At 42.3% G+C, this 23,791-nt stretch overlaps 1 protein-coding gene and 1 long non-coding RNA gene across 10 annotated transcripts in view; one reads left to right on the top strand and one right to left on the bottom strand.

The window, feature by feature from the left end:
• GREB1L (GREB1 like retinoic acid receptor coactivator) overlaps positions 1-23,654 on the top strand; it is a 280,943-nt gene extending 257,289 nt beyond the window's left edge. For 7 of the 9 annotated variants that reach the window (XM_058692547.1, XM_058692542.1, XM_058692543.1 and 4 more), the window contains 12 exons: positions 670-1,250; positions 1,451-1,553; positions 4,365-4,520; positions 4,797-4,936; positions 7,092-7,253; positions 7,404-7,611; positions 13,607-13,772; positions 14,686-14,913; positions 16,034-16,175; positions 17,018-17,218; positions 19,205-19,343; positions 20,909-23,654. In XM_058692547.1, coding sequence (XP_058548530.1) covers positions 670-1,250; positions 1,451-1,553; positions 4,365-4,520; positions 4,797-4,936; positions 7,092-7,253; positions 7,404-7,611; positions 13,607-13,772; positions 14,686-14,913; positions 16,034-16,175; positions 17,018-17,218; positions 19,205-19,343; positions 20,909-21,072 — 2,390 coding nt within the window. In that variant the 3' untranslated portion in view covers positions 21,073-23,654. The remainder of the gene's footprint in view (positions 1-669; positions 1,251-1,450; positions 1,554-4,364; positions 4,521-4,796; positions 4,937-7,091; positions 7,254-7,403; positions 7,612-13,606; positions 13,773-14,685; positions 14,914-16,033; positions 16,176-17,017; positions 17,219-19,204; positions 19,344-20,908) is intronic. The other 2 variants (XM_058692548.1, XM_058692546.1) reach the window with 1 other exon arrangement.
• Positions 5,602-20,912, bottom strand: LOC131490306 (uncharacterized). Its single transcript, XR_009251033.1, has 2 exons — positions 20,794-20,912; positions 5,602-7,641 (listed from the first exon to the last, which is right to left on the bottom strand). It is a non-coding gene; the product is annotated as an uncharacterized LOC131490306 (long non-coding RNA).
• Positions 23,655-23,791: the final 137 nt, after the last annotated feature.

Genomic DNA, 23,791 nt, shown 5'->3' with positions numbered 1-23,791 from the left:
AGATGAGCAAGTGGAGTGACTTGGTTGCAATGACCTCCGGTTACTGGCTATTCCTCTAGGATCTCCTGAGGTTGGGATAAGACCTACATGCCGGGGAGCACCAACCCCAGGTCAGAGAGGGCTTTCAGTCCTGAATGTGTCCACAAACCAAAGAGTGGGACCTATCAGAGGGGAAAACATATTTGAATTGGCCAAATCCACAGGGACCTCTGGGGGAAAGCAAGACCTCACTGAACATAGATTATGCCTTCCATCCTCACCACATGGAGCCGCTTCCCCACACTGGTTTGGGCATCCATGGAAGTGGCTACCCCCCTGGGGAACTTCTCCACAACCAGAAGTGTGAGGCCCTTGGACCCCAGGAGGAGGGAAGTGCCCTGGAGTAGGAAGGACTTGGCTGGGGAGCTTGTATTGGTCCAGAATCTGGAATGAATCAGACCACATCACCAAACGAAGTAACAGAGGAGAGTTTCATAACATCACACGCTTTACAAAGCTGGGGGTAGGAATTAGAAAAGGACAAGGAGGTATAGTTACCCCCCGGGGCGCCAGGAGAGGGAATACCCCTCATGGAGACAAGGCAGTCCAGCCTGGCTCCTTGCAGAGAGGGGGCCAGGGAATAAATAGCCGAGTCCTGCTGATGGCCACGGGTGGGTTGTCCTCTTTCAGGCTCCATCATGGAGAACGGGGTGAGCTCTTCCAGTGCGGCTGATAGGTCCCAGAAGCTGTCGCTGACCCCCAGCTTCCAGAGCCCGGCCAACAGCATGGGCCTGGATGAAGGGGTCTCCGCAGGCACAGGGGGAGCCGGGGAGACCCTGAAGCAGGAGTGTGATTCCCTGGGCCCCCAGATGGCCAGCAGCACCACCTCCAAGCCGTCGTCGTCCTCCTCCTCCTCCTCGGGACCCCGGGCCCTGTCGTGGCCCGGGCAGCTGCCCCAAGGCTGCAGGGGCCTGCACGCAGCCCTGCCCCCCATCGTGATCTTATCGAAAGCGGCCTATAGCCTGCTGGGCTCGCAGCGGGGAGGCAAGCCGCCTGCGTCCTCCTCGCTGCTGCCACACGCCGACGTGGCCTGGGTGAGCTCCCTGCGGCCGCTGCTACACAAGGACATGAGCAGCGAGGAGCAGTCTCTCTACTACCGGCAGTGGACCTCGGCTCGTCAGCACCACGCCGACTTCAGCAACCAGCCAGACCCCGCCTCCGGCGCCCGCGCCTGCCACCCTCGGCGGCTGCTGCTGACTGGGCCCCCCCAGGTAGGCCCCGGGTGGCAAGAAGGAAGGGAGCGGGGGGGGGGGGGGGGGGGGGGGGAGCCCTCAGGGTGGGCTGAGGGTGACCCAGAGCGATGAGGCCCTCACTCAGGCCTCTCAGGGGCAGGAGACATCCAAGAGCCCAGGTGTGAAATCTCATCTCTCTTCCCTCTCTTCCCCTCCCCAATTAAAAATACTTCCTCCAGGTGGGAAAGACGGGCTCCTATTTGCAGTTCCTTAGGATCCTCTTCCGCATGCTCATCAGGCTCCTGGAGGTGGATGTGTATGATGAGGGAGAGATCAACGCGGGTGAGTTCTGAACCCTGGCATTGCCGGGGAGGAGTGGGGGGCCCAGGTAGAAGACACACTGACACCAAGTTTTGATATTCTGGATACTAAGCCTTTGCTAGCTAGTCAAAAAGTATCTTACTCTTTTTTTTTTTTTTAAGTTTTTATTTGAGATGAGAGCGAGAGAGAGCAGGGGAGGGAGGGAGGGAGAGAGAGAGAGAGAGAGAGAGAGAGAAAGAGAGAAAGAGAGAGAAAGAAACCCAAGCAGGCTCCTTGCTGTCAGCACAGAGCCCAGTGCAGGGCTTGAACTCACCAACTGTAACATCATGACCTGAGCTGAAATACAGTCCCACGCTTAACTTACTGAGCCACCCAGGAGCCCCAGAAAGTATCTTCTATTTTAACTGCAGGCTGTGAGCTAAGGTGTATGGATTACTATAATGAAATTAAAACCCCATGCAGAACAGAAACCTGGAGCCATAACCAAAGCCCTTCACATTCAGTAACATGCAGAAGCTAGTGCTTGACAGGGTTGTGGGGACTGGTTTTCAAAGAGACTATCTTCTGCCCTCCTCCTCCTCCTGTATCCAACCCTTTCCCCCAGCTGTCACCTGTGGGAGGGTTCCACTGTAGTCCGATCAGCAGGGCCAGAAAGAGAACATGAGCAGGAATCAGCCAGCTTTAGCTCTATAGCTAAGGACAATGTGGCCTCCGAACTGTGGCTTCACATCTTGGAGCATTCACCTGTGCTGGAAGAGACCCATGGAGGCAGGGGAGTAGTGGTAATCAGGTAGAAGCTCTTCTAAGCCCCTCAAAGAGGAGTCCAGAAAAGGGAAAGGCCTTGGCATCTTCTGTCAGACTGGCCCTCAGATCTCACCCCACTTGCTTTTCCTAAGTAGTTGGACCTGTTCTATGATAAGTCCAAAAGACTAGTTCAGTCTAGAGCAAGACTAGGCAAGATCAGCTGTATTGAATCATTTTATTATCACCTTCAGCCCTATTTCCACTCCTTACCAGGTCATATTCATGATTCCAGACATACACACAATCCCGTCTTCCCACCCACATCTCCTTGTTTGTGTCCCCACTTGAGCTGACGCTAGGCCCACCAAAGAGGGGACCCAGAGCTCCAAGTTGGCCCGGAAACATTTATAGCTGCCTGGAGGGGGGCTGGGACCAGGAGGGCAAAGGCAGAACTAGGCAGACCAGGAATGAGAGACCCATCATCCCAGCAACCTTCCCACAAAGCCCCTGGGCTCCACAAGAGAGTGATGCCTGTAATTTTCTCCTCGGGTCCCACCACACTGAACTTTAATCTGTGTGATGATCTGTGAGAGAATCTACCACAGCTGGTGCAACAGGCAAGCCTGGCCTTTGTAGTGAGAAGTGCCATCAGGCTGGCTTTATTCCTTCCACCTCATTTTAGTGCAGGTGAATGTGATGGTGCTCTGGAGAAGCACACTGACATCTTTGTAAAAATCTAGAATAAGCTTTAGGTTGTAAATAAAATGCAAACTTTAGCTCAGTGATATAAAAAATAAACATGATTGTATTAAAAAGATATTAGCTGTACTTGTAATCTTTAGGCTTTTTAAAAAAATAAAACTTTTGGGGGCGCCTGAGTGGCTCAGTCACTTGAGTGTCCAACTTCGGCTCAGGTGATGATTTCATGGTTCATGAGTTTGAGCCCCTGTCGCACTCTGTGCTGACAGCTCAGAGCCTGGAGCCTCCTTCGGATTCTGTCTCCCTCTCTCTTTGCCCCTCCCCCGCTCGTGCTCGCTCTTTCTCTCAAAAATAAACAGTAAAAAAATTTTTTAAATCTTCTCCCTTTGAAAATTCTTAAACTTTTTCATCTTATAAATTTTATTAATAACAATAAATCCTCTATTGGACACTCACCACGTGCCTGCCACTGAGCCCTTTAAAACAAATTGTTTTAATGTTTATTTTTGAGAGAGAGAGAGAGCGAGCATGAGCAAAGGAGAGGCAGAGAGAGACAGAGGATCTGAAGTGGTCTGTGTGCTGACAGCACAGAGCCCGATGCGGAGCTCCAACCCATGGACCCACGAATCATGAGATCATCACCTGAGCCAAAGTCAGATGCTTAACCAACCAAGCCACCCAGGCATCCCTCACTGCCTGAGCACTTTAAATGCACCATCTGGAATTCTTGCAATAACCCAGGGTCCCTGAGAGTTAAGGGTGGTGCCTGCAGGTGTGGAGTAGTAGGGGGCGGTCTGAATTCAAATCTAGGACTACTAGCTGTCAAACTTGACTGCATATTGGAGTGACCTAAGCAGCTTTAAATGCCATGATGGGTGCCTGGGTACTAAAGCAGATTGTGGGGGTGGTAACCTAAGCACAGGATTTTTTTTTTTTTTTACAAGCTCTCCAGGTGATTCTCATATGCAGCAGACACTGGGTATCTTGCTCAATGCATTCCTCAAATCTCTTAGGCTTTCAGTGTTTTATAACCCCACAACTAAAACTGTAAGGGAGAATTTAGATGACCCAAAATTAAATAAGCTTTAAGGCAATTTGGGAGGCTGGGGTGGGAAATCAGTTGATGTCATAGTGTGGGAGTTTGTGGACCAGATGTGTAGAGGGTAATGCTGGAGCCAATGAGGGCGTGCGTCCTTCCCAGCATGGACCTGAAGGGATAATTCTGGGCCTCTCTGCCCTGGGACGTGGCAGGTCATCTTCCAGAAATGTCTCTGTCCTCCCATCTGGGGGTTCATGTTTCATAAAACCTCTCATTCCTGACACTTGGGAGGGAGGCTGGGAGGCCAGTCAGCCTGCCTGCTCTGCGCACTTTCTTTCTTCTTGTCCTAGACCACAGTGAATGCAGTGGAGTCAGCCAGGCAGAGGGAGAGCCCTGGCCTGACATCGAGAGCTTCAGTAAAATGCCCTTTGACGTCAGCGTGCATGATCCCAAGTACAGTTTGATGAGCCTGGTATATACTGAGAAGCTGGCAGGGGTCAAACAAGGTCAGTGCAAGCAGAGCCAGGCGCACCTCTTCTGAAGGTCAAGGGGCCAAATCAGAGCAGGAGGCCTGGGGCAGTTTAATCTTTGAGCGCAGTTTAAAGTAATTCTCTCTGCTTTTCTCTTGTACACATATGTATCACCTTTTACTTTTCATACCCGACTTTCAGAGCATAAATTATAGACTCCTTAGAAGAGTCCTGCAGGGAGTGGGGGACTTTCTTCCCAGGAGTAGGGGCTTCATGCACATCATGGCAAGGTTTTTGTCCCTTTATACACAGAAGCAATAAAGGATTCCAAAGTTGAGGAGCCCAGGAAGCGAGGAACCGTGTCCATGATGCTGACCAAATACGCGGCCTACAACACCTTCCACCACTGTGAGCAATGTCACCAGTACATGGACTGCACCTCTGCCTCGCAGGTGTGGCCCCCTGTCCTTGCCTGTTACCCAGCATGGTATTGTATATATGGAATGAAAAATACGGCTCCCAGTTTCGGGCCCTAGATAGAGGGTACTTGATTTATAAGATGGAGCCACTCATTTGTGAGCAAAATGTGTGAAGCCATTAATTAAAATTACTTTGGGTTTATTAGGATTGGGGGGAGGGGAAGAGAGAAAGAAACTTGAGTTTTAGTGTCTGAAGTCACTTCATTGAAATGGTTACATGTGTCATGTTTAGGTTACCTGGGATGTTCTCTGTAATCCTGAAAAAACTGGATATTATAGTATATTTGGTGAAAGGTTCTTTTCACCCCCTGCTTTGGGTTGTTGATGAGAATGGTGCTCTTTTTTTTAAGATTTTTTTTTTAAGTTTATTTTATTTCATTTGAGAGGCAGGTAGACAGGGGCAAAGCCCAATCTGGGGCTCGAACTCACGAACCATGAGATCTTGACCTCTCGACCTGAGCCAAAGTCAGAAACTTAATAGACTGAGCCACCCAGGCGCCCCAGGAATGGTGCTCTTACCTCTAACATGCATAGGGTGTGCCCTTTGAGCTGTGAACAGGTCTGCTGATTTGCACTGACCAAGTCATATTCCTACTCCAGTGTGGGGTGGTTTTGATCATTAGGCATACAAAGGAGTCAATATTTGATCTTTTATTTAGAGAGAAGTGAGAGGAAGGAACACAGAAGGTGAGCCAATACCCCACCGTCTTTGTTTCTTTTTGGCCAGAGCATCTGTAAACACTCAAGATGGTAAAGGCAGCAGGTGACAGTGGTCTAGAACCTATGTAGGGGAGAAGTTCTCTGTTGCTTTCTCCCACTTTAGCTTCTTGATTTTTATGACTTAGTTCTGAACACCTAAAACTCTTCCTATGGGACATGCTGATTAGACTTCACCCAAACTTGCTTCTGCTCTTAAGGACCAGGTCTCCACCCTTTTCCCACAGGGGCTAGAAGTGATATACTGAAAAACTGGGTTGGTCATTCTGCTCTTGTAACACAAATTACCTTTTATGTACCATTTGTTTTCTTGGTGTTAACTGAAAGCTTTTGGTGGGCTAATTTGTAAACCACTCATGATGCTTTACAGAATATAGAAGATTCAAGTACCTGGTCTACAAATCATAAGCTTCTAGATAACTTATTAAAAATCCTGTTTATATAGTTTCTGTGATTATTGTACTCACTAGTATATTCCAATGCTTGTGAAGCAGAATGAACCAGAATTCAAGGGAATAATTATACTATTTTCCTAGGAAATATAATATTTAGGTTAAAAATCTTAGGAAATCTACCTGGACTCTAGTTGCTGCTGAAAATTGATGCTATCCTTTCATTAAGCCAAATACTGTCTGCATTGTAAAGCACATAAATTATGTAATTACTCACTGAGCTGGGTTACTGAGCGAGCATGTGAACTTTATAACACTTTTTTTTTTTTTTTTTTAAGTAAGCTCTGTACCTAACGTGCAGCTTGAACTCCTGGTCCTAAAATCAAGAGTCACATGCTCTACTGACTGAGCCAGTCAGGTGTCCCAACTTTCTAGCAATTTTAAAAATAAGTTAGATTTATAATTGGCTTCAGTGAGTCAGATGGTCTCTCCTGGAAGCCAGAGTTCTAGGCTAAATGACTTTGAAACTTCTTCAGCTTCCACTGTAGCCAGGAAAGATGGGACCATGGAGGCATTTTAATGATGTTAGCCCTAATATTTTACTTAGAGAAATGATACTCATTTAGCCTGATGCACACAGATGGAAATCTCCCCTATATTTGGGCACCTTTGAAAATGTTTAGCAAGCAGGAATATTTAACCTCTGCATAAGACTGAGGAGTAGTGGTTCTAAGAACATAAGGAATGCAAAAGACAGTGTCAAGCAACAGAAACTTCACCCGTGGAGAGGCTGTGTAGGGGCAGGAGGCTTGGCTCTCAGGTCAATGGCTCTCAGGTCAATGGCAGGTCAAAAGATGAAATGTTTGCATTTCCAGCTCTTCCGACATTTCAGGGACAGCCAGGTCTGATGGCACGTATGAGTTCAGGTTATTTCGCCTCTCTTAAAAATGTTAACAAGTGGTCGAGAAGTTTGCAAACCATGAGCTTACATCCCCTTCCTTCCTTCTTTACAAATCTAGATGTCTGACTCCACCCTTCATGCATTCACATTCTCGTCCTCTATGCTGGGAGAAGAGGTGCAGCTCTATTTCATCATTCCCAAATCCAAAGAGAGTCATTTTGTCTTCAGCAAGCAGGGTAAACACCTGGAGAGCATGCGGCTGCCCCTGGTTTCAGACAAGGTGGGTGACAGTGTCTGGATGCCAACACTGCTTTTAGACTGACAGGCCCAAGGTACTAGATCAGGGTCTCTAAACTTCTTCAATCTAAGGGTTTTAACTTCCCTTTTTGGTCTCTGGTTCTTTCTTTTTTCTTTTTTTTTCCCCTTTCAGCAGAATTTGAATGCAGTCAAGAGCCCTATTTTCACTCCTTCCAGTGGTCGCCATGAGCATGGACTCCTAAACCTTTTTCACGCCATGGAGGGCATCAGCCACCTGCATCTTCTGGTGGTCAAAGAATATGAGATGCCGCTGTACCGCAAGTACTGGCCCAACCACATCATGCTGGTGCTTCCTGGCATGTTCAATAATGCAGGCGTGGGTAAGGGGCCCCCTGGGACACGGAGAAGGGCTGAAAGATAAAGCAAGCTCATTGCCTGGACATGAAACTTTCAAAGATTCCCCAGCCCCTGAAAAGGGTCCCGCCCCCCTGACCAAAGGACTTTTGATTTTTCTTTAAATTTGAGTTTTCCTTTTCCTCTATCTGCTGTTTTGCAGAATTTTTAACTTCTGAGGGCTAGTGACTAAAGAAGTCACTGGTATATTGAGCGCCCGGAAAGGGTTTGGGATTCTTCCCAGCGATGGCTGGGCCCGCTGCAGCAGGAACAGAACAGTGAGAAGGATTGTCTTGGGGGGAATGGGGGTGGAGCTAGTTCACTGTGTTCAAGAGGGATCTAGAGGTGTCCCTAAGCCATTGCTAATCATTTTAAAGGCACATGGCAAGTTCTAAGGGGTTCTGTCCAACTGGAAATTGGAAGTATCATTACTGCCTATGGCAGTCATCTTAAAAGTGCCTGGAAAAGTTTCGCTTGCTTTTCCCCCACGGAGTGTAAGAGCAATGGGCTGATTTGTCAAAGGGGCATATGGTTCTTCAGCATGGAACAGAGACGTTGGGGGGCAGGAAACCTCCAATTGGATTCAGAGCTGTGTGTCTGCTCACTTCTTGTATGGTAGTTGTTAACCACTTTCTCTAATCAGCTCCTGTGGGAGTCCGACTCTGTGTAGTCTCAGAAGGGTTTAAGTTCCAAAAGCTGCTAATTGACACATTAGAGGGAAGTAGGAACATCCCAGTCCAGAACTAGAGTGAATACAGATGAGACCTGAGTAGTTTCCCTAACTCTGCACTCCTCCTCTCCCGGGTCTCACTTTCCTTTCTTTTCCCCCTTAGCCTGTTTCTCCCTCTGCTGATCTGTCATCCCTCTCCCTTCCTTCTTAGAGCTTTCCTCTTGTTCTCCCTTCCATTCCTTTTTATGTCCTTAAATATAGAATTAAAATATTTTCAAAAATTTGTTTTGAATACAATTTTAGTTTCCATGTTTATCACTTTATATCAAGTGAATTAAGGCTTTTACATATTTTTGGTTCTTTGTCCTCTCCAAAACCACATATCCCCAGACTAACTAAAATCTTTTTCTATAGGAGTATGACCCTCAAATCACCCCCTCCTATGCCTTAACAATCGTTAGGTGACTTTCCTCATCCCAGATCTAATGAATTTGCATAGTTACAGTTTTGCCACTTCTGCAATAATTTGAGGAGAAGCTAACATATATGCAAATGAAGTAAGTGCAGATTATTTTTTGTTAAAAAAACACATAAAATTTACCATCTTAGCCATTTAAGTGTACGTTTCAGTAGTGTTCAATATATTCACATTGTTTTGCAACTAATCTCCAGAACTCTTTTCATCTTGCAAAACTGAAACACCATACCACTGAAGATTAACTCCTTATCTCCTCCTTTCCCTGGCAACCACCATTGTACTTTCTGTCTCTGCATGATGACTTTAGGTACTTCAAGTTTAATCGTACAGTATTTGCCTTTTGTGTCTAGCTGAATTCACTTAGCACAGTGTTCTCAAGGTTCATCTATGTTGTCTGTGTGTCAATTTCCTTCCCTTTTAAGGCTGAGTAATATTCCATTGTATGTATATACATTTTCTTTATCCATTCATCCACTTGTGGACACTTGAGCTGCTACCATTTGGCTATTGTGAATAATGTTGCTATGAACATAGATGTACAAATGTATCTCCAAGAACCCTGATTTCAGTTCTTTTAAGTACATACCTACACGTGGAATTGCTGAATCATACGATAATTCTATTTTTAATTTTTTGAGGAATTGACAAACTGTTTTCCATAATGGTACATATACCATTTTACATTCTTCTCAACAGTGTAAAATGTTTCTTCACATCCTCACCAATACTTATTTTCTGTTTTTTGTTTTGAGTTTTGGGAGATTTTTTTGTTTGCTTGTTTTTTGATGGTAGCCATCCTAATGGGTAGGAGATGCTATCTTACTGTGATTTGATTTGCATTTCCCTAATGATTAATTATGTTGAGCATCTTGTTGTCTGTTTCTTGGCCATTCATATATCTATTTTGGACAATCTATTCAAGTTCTTTTCCTATTTTAAAATTAGGCTTTTTTGTTGTTGATTTGTAGGAGTCCTTTACGTATTCTGGATGCTAACCCCCTACTTATGATTTGTAAATGTTTTCTCCGATTTCATGAGTTGCTTTTCACTGTTAATTATATCCTTTGCACAGAACTTTTAAATTTTGATGCAGTCCAATTTATTTTTTCCTATTGTTGGCTGTGCTTTTGGTGTCATATCCAAGAAATAATTGTTACATCCAGTAGCAAGCTGTTTGCCTGTTTTCTTCTTTATTTTTTTTCTTTACACTTTTTCTTAAATTTACATCCAAGTTAGTTAGCATTGAGTGCAACAATGATTTCAGGAGATTCCAGTGATTCATCCCCTATGTATAACACCCAGTGCTCATCCCAACAAGTGTCTTCCTTAAAGCCTCTTACCCATTTAACCCATCCCTCCACCCAACCCTCCAGCAACCCCTCAGTTTGTTCTCTGTACTTGAGTCTCTTATGTTTTGTCCCCCTCCCTATTTTTATATCATTTTTGCTTTCCTTCCCTTATGTTCATCTATTTTGTATCTTAAATTCCATATATGAGTGAAGTCATATGATACTGGTCTTTCTTTGACTAATTTAGCTTAGCATAATACAATCCACGTTGTTGCAAATGGCAAGATTTCATTCTTTTTGGTTGCCAAGTAATACTCCACTGTGTGTGTATACACACACACACACACACATACATACATACATGCATACATACATATATACATACACACACACATCTTCTTTATCCATTCATCCATCAGTGGACATTTGGGCTCTTTCCATACTTTGGCAATCATCGATAGTGCTGCTATAAACGTTGGGATGCATGTGCCCCTTCGAAACCGCACACCTGTATCCCTTGGATAAATACCTAGTAGTGCAATTGCTGGGTCATGGGGTAGTTCTATTTTTAACTTTTTTAGAAACCTCCATACTGTTTTCTAGAGTGGCTGCACCAGTTTACATTCCCATCAGTGGTGGAAAAGGGTTCCTCTTTCTCTGCATCCTCACCAACACCTGTCGTTGCCTGAGTTGTTAATGTTAGCCATTCCGACTGGCGTTAAGGTGGTAACTCATTGCAGTTTTGATTTATATTTCCCTGATGATGAGTGATGTTGAGCATTTTTTTCATTTGTCTGTTAGCCACCTGGATGTCTTCTTTGGAAAAGTGTCTATTTGTGTCTTTTGCCTATTTCTTCACTGGATTATTTGTTTTTTGGGTGTTGAGTTTGATAAGTTCTTTATAGATTTTGGATACTAACCCTTTGTCTGATATATCATTTGCAAATATCTTCTCCCATTCCATGGTTGCCTTTAGGTTTGCTGATTGCCTGATTTCTTCTAAAAGTTTTATAGTTTTAGCTCTTGCATTTAGGTCTTTCATCCCTGTTAGTTTTATGTAGTGTAAGTTAAAGATCCAACTTCATTTTTTGCATGTGTATATCCAGTTTTCCAATACCATCTGTTGAAGAGACTGTCCTTTTCCCATTCAGTGGTCTTGGCACCTTTGTCAAACATCATTTGACCGTAGGCCTTAGGGCTGGACCAGAAGCACAAGGGCATACGCTGGGCTCTGTATTCTTATCCCATTGGTACCACATTGTTGTGATTACTGTGGTTTTGTAGTAAGTTTTGAAATCAGCCAACTGTGAGACCTCCAATTTTGTTCTTTTTCAAGGTTGTTTTGGCTATTGAGGGTCCCTTGAGATTCCATATGAATTTAAGGGTGGGGTTTTTTTTTATTTCTGCTCCAAAAAAATATCATTAGGATTTTGATAGGGATTTCATTAAATCTGTAGATCACTTTGGGTAATATTGACATCTCAACAATATCACATCTTCCAATCCATGAACACAGATGTCTTTCCATTTACTTATCATCTTTACTTTCTTTCAGCAAATGTTGTGTACTTCTTCATGTACAAGTCTTTCACATGCTTGGTTCAATAAACATTTATTCCAAAGTATTTTATTCTCTTTGATGCCATCGTAAATGGAAGTTTTTTTTTAATTTCCCTTTTAGATCACTATTAGTGTATAGGGAGAACAGATTTTTTAGTTTTTGTATCTGCAACTTTGCTGAATTCACTTTCCCTTTTAGATCACTATTAGTGTATAGGGAGAACAGATTTTTTAGTTTTTGTATCTGCAACTTTGCTGAATTCACTTATTTCTAAGTGTGTGTGTGTGTGTGTGTGTGTGTGTGTGTGTGTGTGTGTAATCTTTACGGTTCTCTACATTGAAGGTCATGTTGCATACAGATAATTTTACTTCTTCCTTTCCAACCTGAGTGCCTTTTATTTCTTCTTCTTGCCTAATTGCTCTGGCTAGAATTTCCAGTAGTATGTTAAATAAAGTGGTAAAGGTGGACATCCTTGTCTTGTTCTTGAGCTTAGAGGAAAAGCTTTCCATCTCTTACCATTACAGTGTTAGTTGTGGGCTTTTCATATACAGTTCTTACTACATTGAGAACATGTATTACATACATCCTGTTGTAAGGCAGATTTTCCTTCCTACTTCCAAACTATTTTTCTCTTTCCTCCATAGATTCAATAGCTTTTTTAGCCTCTTCATTTCATTACCTACATTTTGTTTCATTTTCGGATGTGCAAATTTGTCTAATAAAATGTGTCTAATATGTGATCTTTTCTTAAAATTCTAATTCCAGTGTAAAACATATGGTCTTATATTTGTTTCAGGTGTACAATATAGTGAATCAACAATTCTATACATTACTCAGTGCTCATCATGAGACTTGTACTCTTAATCCCCTTTACCCATTTCACCCCTCCCACCCTCCCACCTCCCTTGTAACCAACCATCTCTTCTCTATAGTTAAGAGTCTGTTTTTTGGTTTATCTCTCTTTTTTCTTCATTTGTTTTGTTTTTTAAATTCCACATATACGTGAAATCATACGGTATTTGTCTTTCTCTGACTGGCTTATTTCACTTAGCATTATTTACAATAGCCAAATTATGGAAGCAACCTAAGTGTGCATCAATAGATGAAAGGATGAAGATGTGGCATATATACACAATGGAATGTTCACTATTAAAAGAATGAAATCTTACCATTTGCAACAACATGGATGGATCTGAGGAACATCATCTTAATATTCTCTATTACTGAGTACTCACCACGTTAGGCACTGTCTTGAGCAACACAGCAATCCTGTGAGATGGACATTACCATTGCATTCTTACAGGTAGAGAAACCAAGGCATTCACTCACAGCTAGAAAGTGGCGGTATCAGGATTTAAATGTATGCAGCTTGGCTCCAGTCTTTTACTAGACCATATTGCCTCTGGGGGGGGGGGGGCGGTGCAGTGGAAAAGACTGTCTAAGGAAAGGATGCCAGTTTCCAGAATCTTCTTCAAAGAAGACACCGCTATCAATCTCCTAAAGGTATCCAAAGCAGGGGATACTTTAGTGTAGGTTATTGCAAACTTGGCTACTCCCTAGTGGACATGTGAGTGGCTGCTTCCAAGACTGAGAGCACATCATATCTTGGCTTTATAGAACCAGTAATAAGTGTTTCCTCTATGTGGTATCCTCTGTCCCATCAAGGAAACTGGATTCTTTTCCCCTCAAAGTGTACTTCATGAATCATCTGCATCATCAAAGACAGCTCTGGTTTCTGGGCCCTTATCAAACCTAAAGTGAATCTCTGGTGATGGGCTCCGGAAATTGGCATTTTAAAGAGACTCCTTCAGTGATTCTTACTTTTACTCATTTGACAACCACTGCTCTGAACAATTGGTTGACCCTCCCATCCCACATGGCCACCATGTGAATAGGCATGCCTGTGGAGAGAATGTGAGCTGTCTGTGGGGTTTGGGTCAGGTGTGGGTGAAGGATGTACAGCTGTGGCTATGTTGCCTTCCAGGTGCTGCCAGGTTTCTCATTAAGGAGCTGTCCTACCACAATCTGGAACTGGAGAGGAACCGCCTGGAAGAACTGGGAGTTAAACGCCAGTGTGTCTGGCCTTTTATCGTTGTGATGGACGACTCGTGTGTTCTATGGAACATTCATAGTGTTCAGGATCAGACCAGGTAGTAGTATTTGCCAAGCAGTTCTAGGGGAGTATGGCCTAATGCTATGAAGGAGATGCTTTCCTTGGCTTATTATGCATGGAAGTAAATGAGAGAGGGACAGCTTTACAGAACAATTATCCAGAAGACAACCCTCACTAGCACTTTTCTTTAGATATTCACTGTGCCGTTAAATTTCTGGACTATTTCTGCATCATGGCTTTGGTTTGCTATAAAGTCTGTTGAAAGGCGCTATGATTTAGAAAGTCCACTAGCTTCTGAATCACACCTGGTTTTTAATCTCAGCTCTGCTTGGTAACCTGCCTGGATGAAAAGGAAAAGTTATTTCATCTCTTTGTCTCAATTCCGTCATCTGTAAAATTAGGGCTGGGCCCAAATCAGTGGTTCTCCTGGTGAAGGGGCTCCACGAGGACCAGGGAATGTTAAACCTGGAAAAGTCCTATGCAGTAAATGGTCCCTAAATACCAGTAGCACCCCCACTGATGACCTCTTGGCCCTTCCTTCCAGCTCACACACTATGTTTCCACTGTGAATATGAAGCCAGTGACATTCTCAAATACTCCTTTACTATACCAGAATTACAACACTGGGAAGTATACTTGTGTGCTTCTAACCTCTGGCTCCCTTTCTTTGGTAACTTCTTGTTCATTAGTCATTTTGAATTGGGCTGTTTTTTTCTCTGTCTTAAAAGTGGTAAGCCCCACCCCCAAAAGACCATTTCCTTAAGTTAGCAGTGACAGGCATCATGAAAACTAGGCTTGACGTCCTTTTCCATTCCAGGCTAATATAAAGTAAGCCAGCTAATTATATCTTTATGGATATTAATAGTGTATAGTAGTGTTATCCCTTCAAAAATGATCCTCTCTCCAGTAATATTTATTGCTATTATATAAACTAACTTGACATTTCATAGCCAGCCCATGGAAGCAGGAGTTTCCAGTAAGAATGTGTCCTTGAAGAGCGTCTTGCAGCATATTGAAGCAACACCAAAAATCATCCACTACGCAATCCTTGGCATACAGAAATGGAGCAGCAAGCTGACTTCTCAGAGCCTGAAAGCCCCATTCTCTAGGTGCCATGTGCATGACTTCATTCTCCTTAACATAGACTTGACTCAGAATGTGCAGTATGACTTCAACAGGTAAGTCGGGCCTCCTGGGTGCAAGCATTCCAGGCATGTTTGCTTCCGCCCAACTCTGACCCCTATAATATGTTTGTTCCTCTGTCTTCGAAAACCCGAGAATCTCTTTTTATGGACAAGGAGAACTGGGATCACAAACCCCAAAGCCCCCCTTCATCCTCACCCGGACCCTTAAATAATAATAATTACAACATGAAATGCTTAGAAAATGTATTTTAGCCATCCCAGTATTCAGCAAGAACTACAAGAGGGACAAAAACTATTACATCAGTACAGATCAGTGTGGGTGGGTCCTTAACCCATTGAAGGTGAACTCTTCCATCCTCAGAAATCAGAAGTTAATCCTTCCCCTAAATGTTAGTAAGATCCAGAGATCTGGATCCTGTAGGGAGAAGCCAACAGGTGGGAATAAGCAGACTAGCCCTGGTCTTGCCTCCTGAATAAATAATGTCCACATCCTGGAAAATCCAAGATGGCCAAGTGAGGAATGTCAGGAACCATAAAGTCCTCCAACGTCAACCTCCAATCTGTAGCTATTAGAATATTCTGTAGCTATTTCATGGCAGATGATGTTTCATCCTGTTTGCAGCCAGGATTGTTAAACTGGGAGCACCTCTGCATCTCTGTCCCACAAGAATACAGAGAATGTGCAGTCAGTCCTGTTTCAGCTCGGGAATACCCAAGGCCTCATGGAATGTCTGGGGCCTAAGTCCTCTCACTTCCTCCTCCTTTTAACTCTGGCCTGTGAGCCCCCTGAATTGAGCAGAGTTAAGAGGGTCAGCTCCACAAGAAGGCAAAGTTGATTCTGAATCTGTCTCCTAACAGACTTTATGTATGTAATTAACATGGCTGGGATGTAGGGGTACCTGGGTGGCTCAGTAGGTTAAATGTCTGACTCTTGATTTCAGCTCAGGTCATGATCCCAGGGTCATGGGATCGAGCCCCGCATCAGGCTCTGTACTAAGCATGGAGCCTGCTTGAGATTCCCTCTCCCTCTGCCCTGCTTCGATGCTCACTCCCATGTTCTCGTTCTCTCTCTCCGTCTCAGAACAAAACAAAACACAAATATGGCTGGGACGCGACAGGTAGTCAGAGATCTATTATTGTGATTATGATTTAGGTATTTCTGTGAAGATGTTGACTTTAACCTGAGAACAAACAGTAGTGGCCTGCTCATCTGCCGCTTTAATAACTTCAGTCTCATGAAGAAACATGTTCAGGTTGGAGGGCAAAGGGACTTTATCATTAAACCAAAGATTATGGTAAGTTTGCAAGCTTGATTCTACTGTTCTTTGTTATTAGGTACTGGCATTAAGTACTTGCCACTTGACTGGAAAGTGAGATAACACAAGGGAGTCAGTTCTTAATGCCAAATATGCAGTCTGTCTCCTTACTGAGGATTCATCTAGAGTAAAACAAAAGACTTGAAAATTCAACAGATGTACATTTCTTTAGATTTAAGGCTTAACAATTCCATCAAATCTTGTTTCAAACTTAACATTCTATCTTTATAAACTGGCAAAAGTAACATTTTTACATTCTTTAATACATAAGAGAAATGTAAATTAAGATGCTTGTCTGGTTCTTTGCCAGTTTTGTTGTTGTTGTTGTTGTTGTTGTTGCTAAGAAAGTAAGACCAATCAACACTTATTGAGGGTGAATTCCATGGACCTACCCTTTTCTGTTTAAGACATTTACTGTCTTAATAATTTAATTTATAACATGTGAACTCCCCAGTGGAGCTTAGAAACCTCTTCGCTTTTATTTTTTGGATGTGCTGGGATGGGACTTAACGTGTCCACGTCCAGCAGCACTGTGAAAGGCTTCCTGTTGGTCCTCACAATGTTGCTAAATGCAGTAACTGTCAAAGAAGCCTACATTTCCATTTTCTCCTGCCCTGGCTGTGTGTTAAGTGAGACCCAACCTATTCCCAAGGGGGAAAAAAGTCCAGAACCCAAGAAGGACAAACTAACCTCTGAGCCTAGCATCTGTCACTGTGCTACTACTACTATTTGGGGACCGTTAGCGTGCAATGCCATTTTTCCTTGCCCGTTTCATCCAGTGACAGACCTATTTCCCATGATAATCTCGGCTCTGATTTCAGGTGTCAGAGAGCTTAGCACCCATCTTGCCCCTTCAGTATGTCTGTGCTCCCGACAGTGAACACACACTACTGGCAGCCCCTGCACAGTTTCTCCTGGAGAAGTTCCTTCAGCATGCTTCCTACAAACTCTTCCCCAAAGCCATCCATAACTTCAAGAGTCCTGTGTTGGCCATTGACTGCTACCTTAACATTGGACCAGAGGTAAAGGGAAGAGGGCTGGTATTGTGCTTTTACCCATTTCCATCAATTTCTTTCCCATTTTAGCTCCCATTTGAAAGCTTAAGTGGAGACAAAAAAGGAGCCTCTGACATACTCATATTGCAGAAGGCTCACACAAGATGTGATGGCAACTGTCCCTCCCCATCCCTACTCCTGCTGTCCACAGTGAGCCAGTGAACATGCAAAGCTTAGCTCAGAGGTCAGTTCCACTGAGCCTACCTCAGTGACTGGACAGAAGCAGTTGCTTGCTGTCCTAAAACGTATCAGACCGTATTATAATCACGTGATTAATAATTCAAAGGCACACAGTGTCTTAGCCACTGTTTTAGGCAAAACAGCAGCTCAGTGACTGCTGGACAATTTAGGGTATCACAGGAGACCTTTGTAGCTGCCACTTCACCACTTCCCATTCTAGGATTTCTTTCTTTGCCATTGTTTCCTTATTTTGCATTCTTTCTCTTGTCTCAAATTCCCCATCAGTGTTAGTTTTTGCCACTTGCACCTTTGACCACTGATGGCCTTCAGGACTTTATTTAAGGGCTTCTGCCACGAAGCTTTCCTCTACAATTATTAGTAATATTTTAAAAATATTTGGGGCGCCTGGGTGGCGCAGTCGGTTAAGCGTCCGACTTCAGCCAGGTCACGATCTCGCGGTCCGTGAGTTCGAGCCCCGCGTCAGGCTCTGGGCTGATGGCTTGGAGCCTGGAGCCTGCTTCCGGTTCTGTGTCTCCCTCTCTCTCTGCCCCTCCCCCGTTCATGCTCTGTCTCTCTCTGTCCCAAAAATAAATTAAAAACGTTGAAAAAAAAAATTTAAAAAAAAATTTAACTGTTCACTAACATAATATCCTCTGTAAATAACTTAAAAGGTATAAAGAAAAAGAATCACTTGTAATGGGAACAGTAACATTTTGGTAAACCGTATTTTAGGTTTTCCTCTTTGTATGTATTAAAACATACATACATTCTTCTCTGTATGTATAAAACTCTTAGGTTTTCTTCTTTGTATGTATTAACATATACAATATCTTCAGACTGAAATCCAAATGTATTCAATTATGGAAACTGATTTTTAAATCAATTTTACTGAAATTTCGTAAGAATGAAAATGTAATCTATACTATGAGTTGTAGAAGGTACCTTAAAAACCATTAGTATCTCTAAGTCATGTGTCTAACCCAGGCCTCTAGACTCCTCCACCCCAGGGTCCAGGGTTCAAGATGTTAGACAACACAGTCTCAACACTACTACTAACAGCAGCTAACAGTGAATACCTACTAAGTGGTTTACAGTGTTTATTTCATAAAACAGTCCTATGAAACAGGTACTACTACTATTTCGCCAGACAGAGAAACTGAGGTATGGCAAAATGAAGGAAGCTGCTCAGTGTTACCCAGCTACTAAGCAGAGGAACCAGTACTTGGATCCAAGCGGTCAGGTGCAGTCATTAAGCCATGCCCCTGTTCTCAAGGTCTCCCAACTATCTTACCTCCGTGTAATTTTTATAAAGCTGTCTTCTTTACATGAAAGCCATATAGAACTAAATACTTAAAATTATGCACTGCTTGAAGCTTGTCTGAAAATTTAAGTGTATTTAAATGAAAAGCTGATTACCTTATCGATGAGAATTTAAAAAAATTAAACATTTCATCCCAAGTGTGCCTTTTTGTGGAAGACCATTTTTCATTTTACAAAGACATTTAGGTGGAGAGGCCTGTTTCATTTCTTACTACTAATTCTCTCGTAACTGTCCTTTATCAAGAGAAACAAGATGTAAATAGGTTAAAACTTGGCACACTAAATAAAAGAGGTGCAGAATTTAAATAACCAACCTATTTAAGTTTCAATTAAAAAAATGTATGTCCTTTACCTTACCCTGGAATAACTAAATAGGTACTGACTTATTCAGCTAAAGTGCAGATGTTCTGCCTGCTTTTTGAAATGCCCATGCTGTCTGCTTGATGATTCCAGGTGGCCATATGCTACATCAGCTCCAGACCCCACTCCAGCAATGTCAACTGTGAAGGGGTGTTTTTCAGTGGACTTCTCTTGTACCTCTGTGACTCTTTTGTAGGTGCTGATCTTCTGAAGAAATTTAAGTTTCTAAAAGGTATACCAAATTTAGTGTCTTTTGTTTGTGAATGCCATTGTTCCTGCTGAACAAAATAGGGAAGTGAGCCAAAAAGCACTTTAATAATCTTTTTTGCCAGTAAACTGAATACCCTGCTTATTTTAAACGAGGGCCATGATTTTCTTAACTGGGGTGTGGGTGGAATCAAGTCCATCATACCAGGACAAAATACAGATAGATGGCCAGAAATGTGACCATTAAATATGTTTTTACCATTCTAGAAAAGAATGATGCAGTGCAAGAAGAGAAATAATGCTTTTCAAATAATCTCATTGTAATAAAACTCAGCTTAATGAGATGTGATTCTGGTATAGAAGCTAAAGTTGCTTCAACAGGTATGCACTGTACAAAAATCTGCCCAAGGACAAACTGCAGATTATGTATCATGAATAATCCTGACAAGATGACCTCTGAAGTCAGTGAACAAAGTATGATTCACCATACTGTGCACAGGCCACTGTGAAAAACAGTATAGAGGTTCCTCAAAAATTTAAAATAGAATTGGGGCACCTGGGTGGCTCAGTCGGCCCAGCACTGGACTTCCGCTCAGGTCATGATCTCACTGCTCTTGAGTTTGAGCCCCGCGTCGGGCTCTGTGCTGACAGCTCGGAGCCTGGAGCCTGCTTTGGATTCTGTCTCTCCTTCCCTCTTTCTGCCTCTACCCCGCTCACATGCTGTCAATCACTCTCTCAAAATTAAATAAACATTAAAAAAAAAAAAAACCATATTATCCAGTATTCCACTACTGGGTATTTAAAGAAAATAAAAGCCCTAATTTGAAAAGATATATGCAACCCTATGTTTACTGCAGCATTATTTACATTAGCCAAAATATGTAAGCTACCCAAGTGTCCCTCCATAGATGAATCAGTAAGGAAGATGTATTTGTATATAATGGCATATTACTCAGCCATTAAAAAGGAGGTCTTGCTTTTGCAACAGCATGGATGGACCTGGGTATATGATGCTAAGTGAAGTAAGTCAGAGAAACAAATACTGTATGATTTCACTCATGTAGAATTTAAGAATAGATGAACATGTGTATTTAAATATGCATAAAATACATATGGAACAGTGAGGGAGGGAGGTTGCCTCTCAGGGGACATTTGGCATTATCTGGAGACATTTCAGACTGTCACACTGGAAAGTGCTGCTGGCATATAGTGAGTAAAAGAGAAGCCAAGGATGCTGCTAAAATATCCTATAAGAACAGAACAGCCCCCATAACAGAATTATCCAGTGGTGCCGAGGTGGAGAACCCCTGCTCTAGACACATAGAACGTTGGTTTTACCATTGGTTACCACAGGGGAAAGGGATATTTTTCACTTTACACTCTTAACTTTTGGATCTGATAACTCAAAACTTGAGTTTATTTTTGAACTCAAATAAGATGAAAATTATAATGAGCAGTTGTGACAGGTTACTTACCTATATGTTGGTTCTCAGATGGGTCAGCTTAGAGGACATAATCAGAAAACGATGATAGGCTCTTCGTAATTTCAATCCCTGAACCTAAGATGCACTTCTGCCTTTTTTTCTGAAGGTGCTACCCTGTGTGTCATCTGCCAAGACAGAAGCTCCTTACGCCAAACAATTGTCCGCTTAGAGCTGGAGGATGAGTGGCAGTTCCGCCTCCGAGACGAGTTTCAAACTGCTAACAGCAGTGATGACAAGCCCCTCTACTTTCTTACTGGCCGCCACGTATGACCTTTCCGAGACACCAAAAATAGCAAAGGGATGCCTAGGTGGGGTGGGGCAGAAACATTTATTTGGGATTTTTTTTTCCTTTAAAGTACAATCACTGTGGAGCAAAGTGCAACATATTTGTTCTCCAAAGAAATCCGCCCCTCCAACCCCAATCTGAGGCAGGTCTCTGGGGTATCACTCTCTTTCAGTTCCACTTTTGAGACCTTCATTCAGGTTAACTCCACCCTAGGCAGTTATGCAATTACTTAAGACATGGTCTGCCATGGGAGCCTGAGGAGGGTGTACTTTGGAGAAATAACGTGGAGTTTGCATTGTTTTTTCTACTATACTGTGTTAGGGGGAAAACGGACTCTCAGCATTAGCTAGCCTGAATGTGTTACATGAGACTCACACCACTGGTGTGGAATTAAATGAAGATTAACGTTTGAGGCCTGAACCCTCAGTTTCTCTTCAGATCTGTACTTTGGTACAGTACTACTCAGGGGTCTGAAATGATAGAATGTAGAAGATATTTGTATTTTAAAAAAAAAGAAGTAGCTTTGTCTTTCTCTGTGCAGTGTTAGTTTAAGATTTATAATCTTATATGTATTGAAACTTTTGGCAAAATTTCCACACGAGTTAAAAGTTTACTATTTAAACTGAACAAACAAATCAGTAAATGCAGAGCAGGCACTGTATGCATTTATGCAGCTTCTCCTTGCTGAAATTCCTTTGGTTTTTTTCATTCTTTAAAAACCTTTCCAGTCTCTAAGCACACTATGTCTATGAGAATATGGAACAGAGTTTAAACTTGTACAAGGAGAACCTAATTCAGTAGTTGAGCCAATTAAGAAGCTTTCAGCAGTCACCCCATACCCACCCTGTTTGGTTGGGATTAAGCAGTTGGCACCAGCAAAGCTAAATGTCAGGCTCTGGTTCTGTGTGGAATGGAACTAGTTTCTTTTCATGGCCTCAAGCAAAGCTTCCTTTAATAAAAAATACACTGAATAAATATCAGCTACCTTATATAGACAACAACACAAAAACTGCTGAAATGGGAAACAGAGCCATAGAAAGACCACTGTTTTAATCTTATCAGTGATTCTTTTGTGAGGAGTAAGAAAGATTCCATTAAAAGTCTCTGACTCACTAAAATTGGTAGGGGGTGTTTTTTCAGTACCAACAGTGTAAGTTTCTCACCATGTATTTTAATGAAACCCAGACTTTTAGAGAATGTTCTAGAACAAATGAGGTCCTTCGGAAGTTTGTGCTTACTCTAGTTCTCATCATTCAACAATTTGACATTTTTCTCATGAGCCCACACATACCACTTAAAATGGCCATTTTTACTTGAATTGAAGTCTTACTTATGGCCTGAAACTACTGAGAGGTGGCTGACTCAGCCTGCATTTACTTAGAACAAATAACGTTAACTGACCAGCTTTATTAGCTTGTGATAACAAGGAGTTTACAGTAGTGAAAAAATGGAATGTACTAATCTGAAAATGATTTGCAGATCTCTTGGTTTTAATATAGCTTACGATGCTTTAAATGTATTTTGAAATGAACAATTCCTTTAAACCCCATTTTAAATTCTCCCTCAACAAGGATCTGCCTTATGTATACTTTAAAAATACTCATAATTTCAGTACAGAATTTTTGGTAAAGAGGTACGTTTTGAAGCAGGTTGATTTAGATATGAATGTATTTCAATTGTTCCTGTTTTGTTGAAAGGGCCTAATGCAGAGGATATCAAGAAACCCACTGTGCAATATTCCAATATTTATAGGGCAAATAAAATACTTGAAATAATCCCAAAACACTTGTAACTGGGGCAGATGGCCTCTCAGGGTTTCTTCTGGCTTTATGGCTTCAAAGTCTTTATAAAGCGTGTTTTTTTAAAGTAGTAACCTTAGATGCAGGTACTCCATATTAGGGCTGTACTCTGAAAAATCAAATGATTGTGATCTCTTAAATACTATTAAACCCTGTGGAAGAAAAATGCCAGAACAAAGCCAAAGACCATCACCCCAAAGATGGAGAACTCAAACTGACCTGCCTATTCTTCTCAATGCCTATCTTACTAAGGTTTGGATCTTTTAAAATCATCTTACCAGTATAATTCCTTAGAGAATGTTAGGTCCTTCTCCTTTAAGGATAAAATTGCACAAGCACAGGACACCATGATTTGTTAATACATACCTTGGTGTGTTCAGCTTCAAGCCTTGCCATCCTTTAAAACATTGTGGTATGAATGTGTTTGCTAGGCCTGCATAATAATTGATCTATAGACCTGTTGAACCTTGCCATGTATGACAGTTCACACAGGTTAATACTGAATGTAAACTAAAATTAGAATAATTGTTGTATTCAATTATTTTGGCTGTAATTTATGCAACTGCTTTTTGTGATTCTTAGAAAAGGAAGCACCTGTGTTACCTTATTACTATAAAATTTTCTTAACCAAAATTTGGTGAATTACACTAGTCGGTCTACCTCACATTTTGTTTATGATTCTAAATTGTCTTTAAGTTGTGTCTACCGTATGTTGTCTTTTCATTTAATTTGGTGAATGTATTAAAATTCTCTCCCATCCCCTTAAACAGGAAAAGTGTTTTCTTTACCCTGATTTTCTGGTATGTCCAAAAAAGACTGGAAGTCCACAGATCACAGGCTGGATGACTCTAAGATTCAACTATTCTCACCTAACAGTTCAAGAAAGTGTTAAATAAATACTTGT

Source organism: Neofelis nebulosa, chromosome 11 (genome assembly GCF_028018385.1).
Source record: "Neofelis nebulosa isolate mNeoNeb1 chromosome 11, mNeoNeb1.pri, whole genome shotgun sequence".
Classification (NCBI taxonomy): Eukaryota; Metazoa; Chordata; class Mammalia; order Carnivora; family Felidae; genus Neofelis; species Neofelis nebulosa.
The sequence above is the reverse complement of the archived record's forward strand: the minus strand, read 5'-3'. Positions and strand labels throughout refer to the sequence as shown.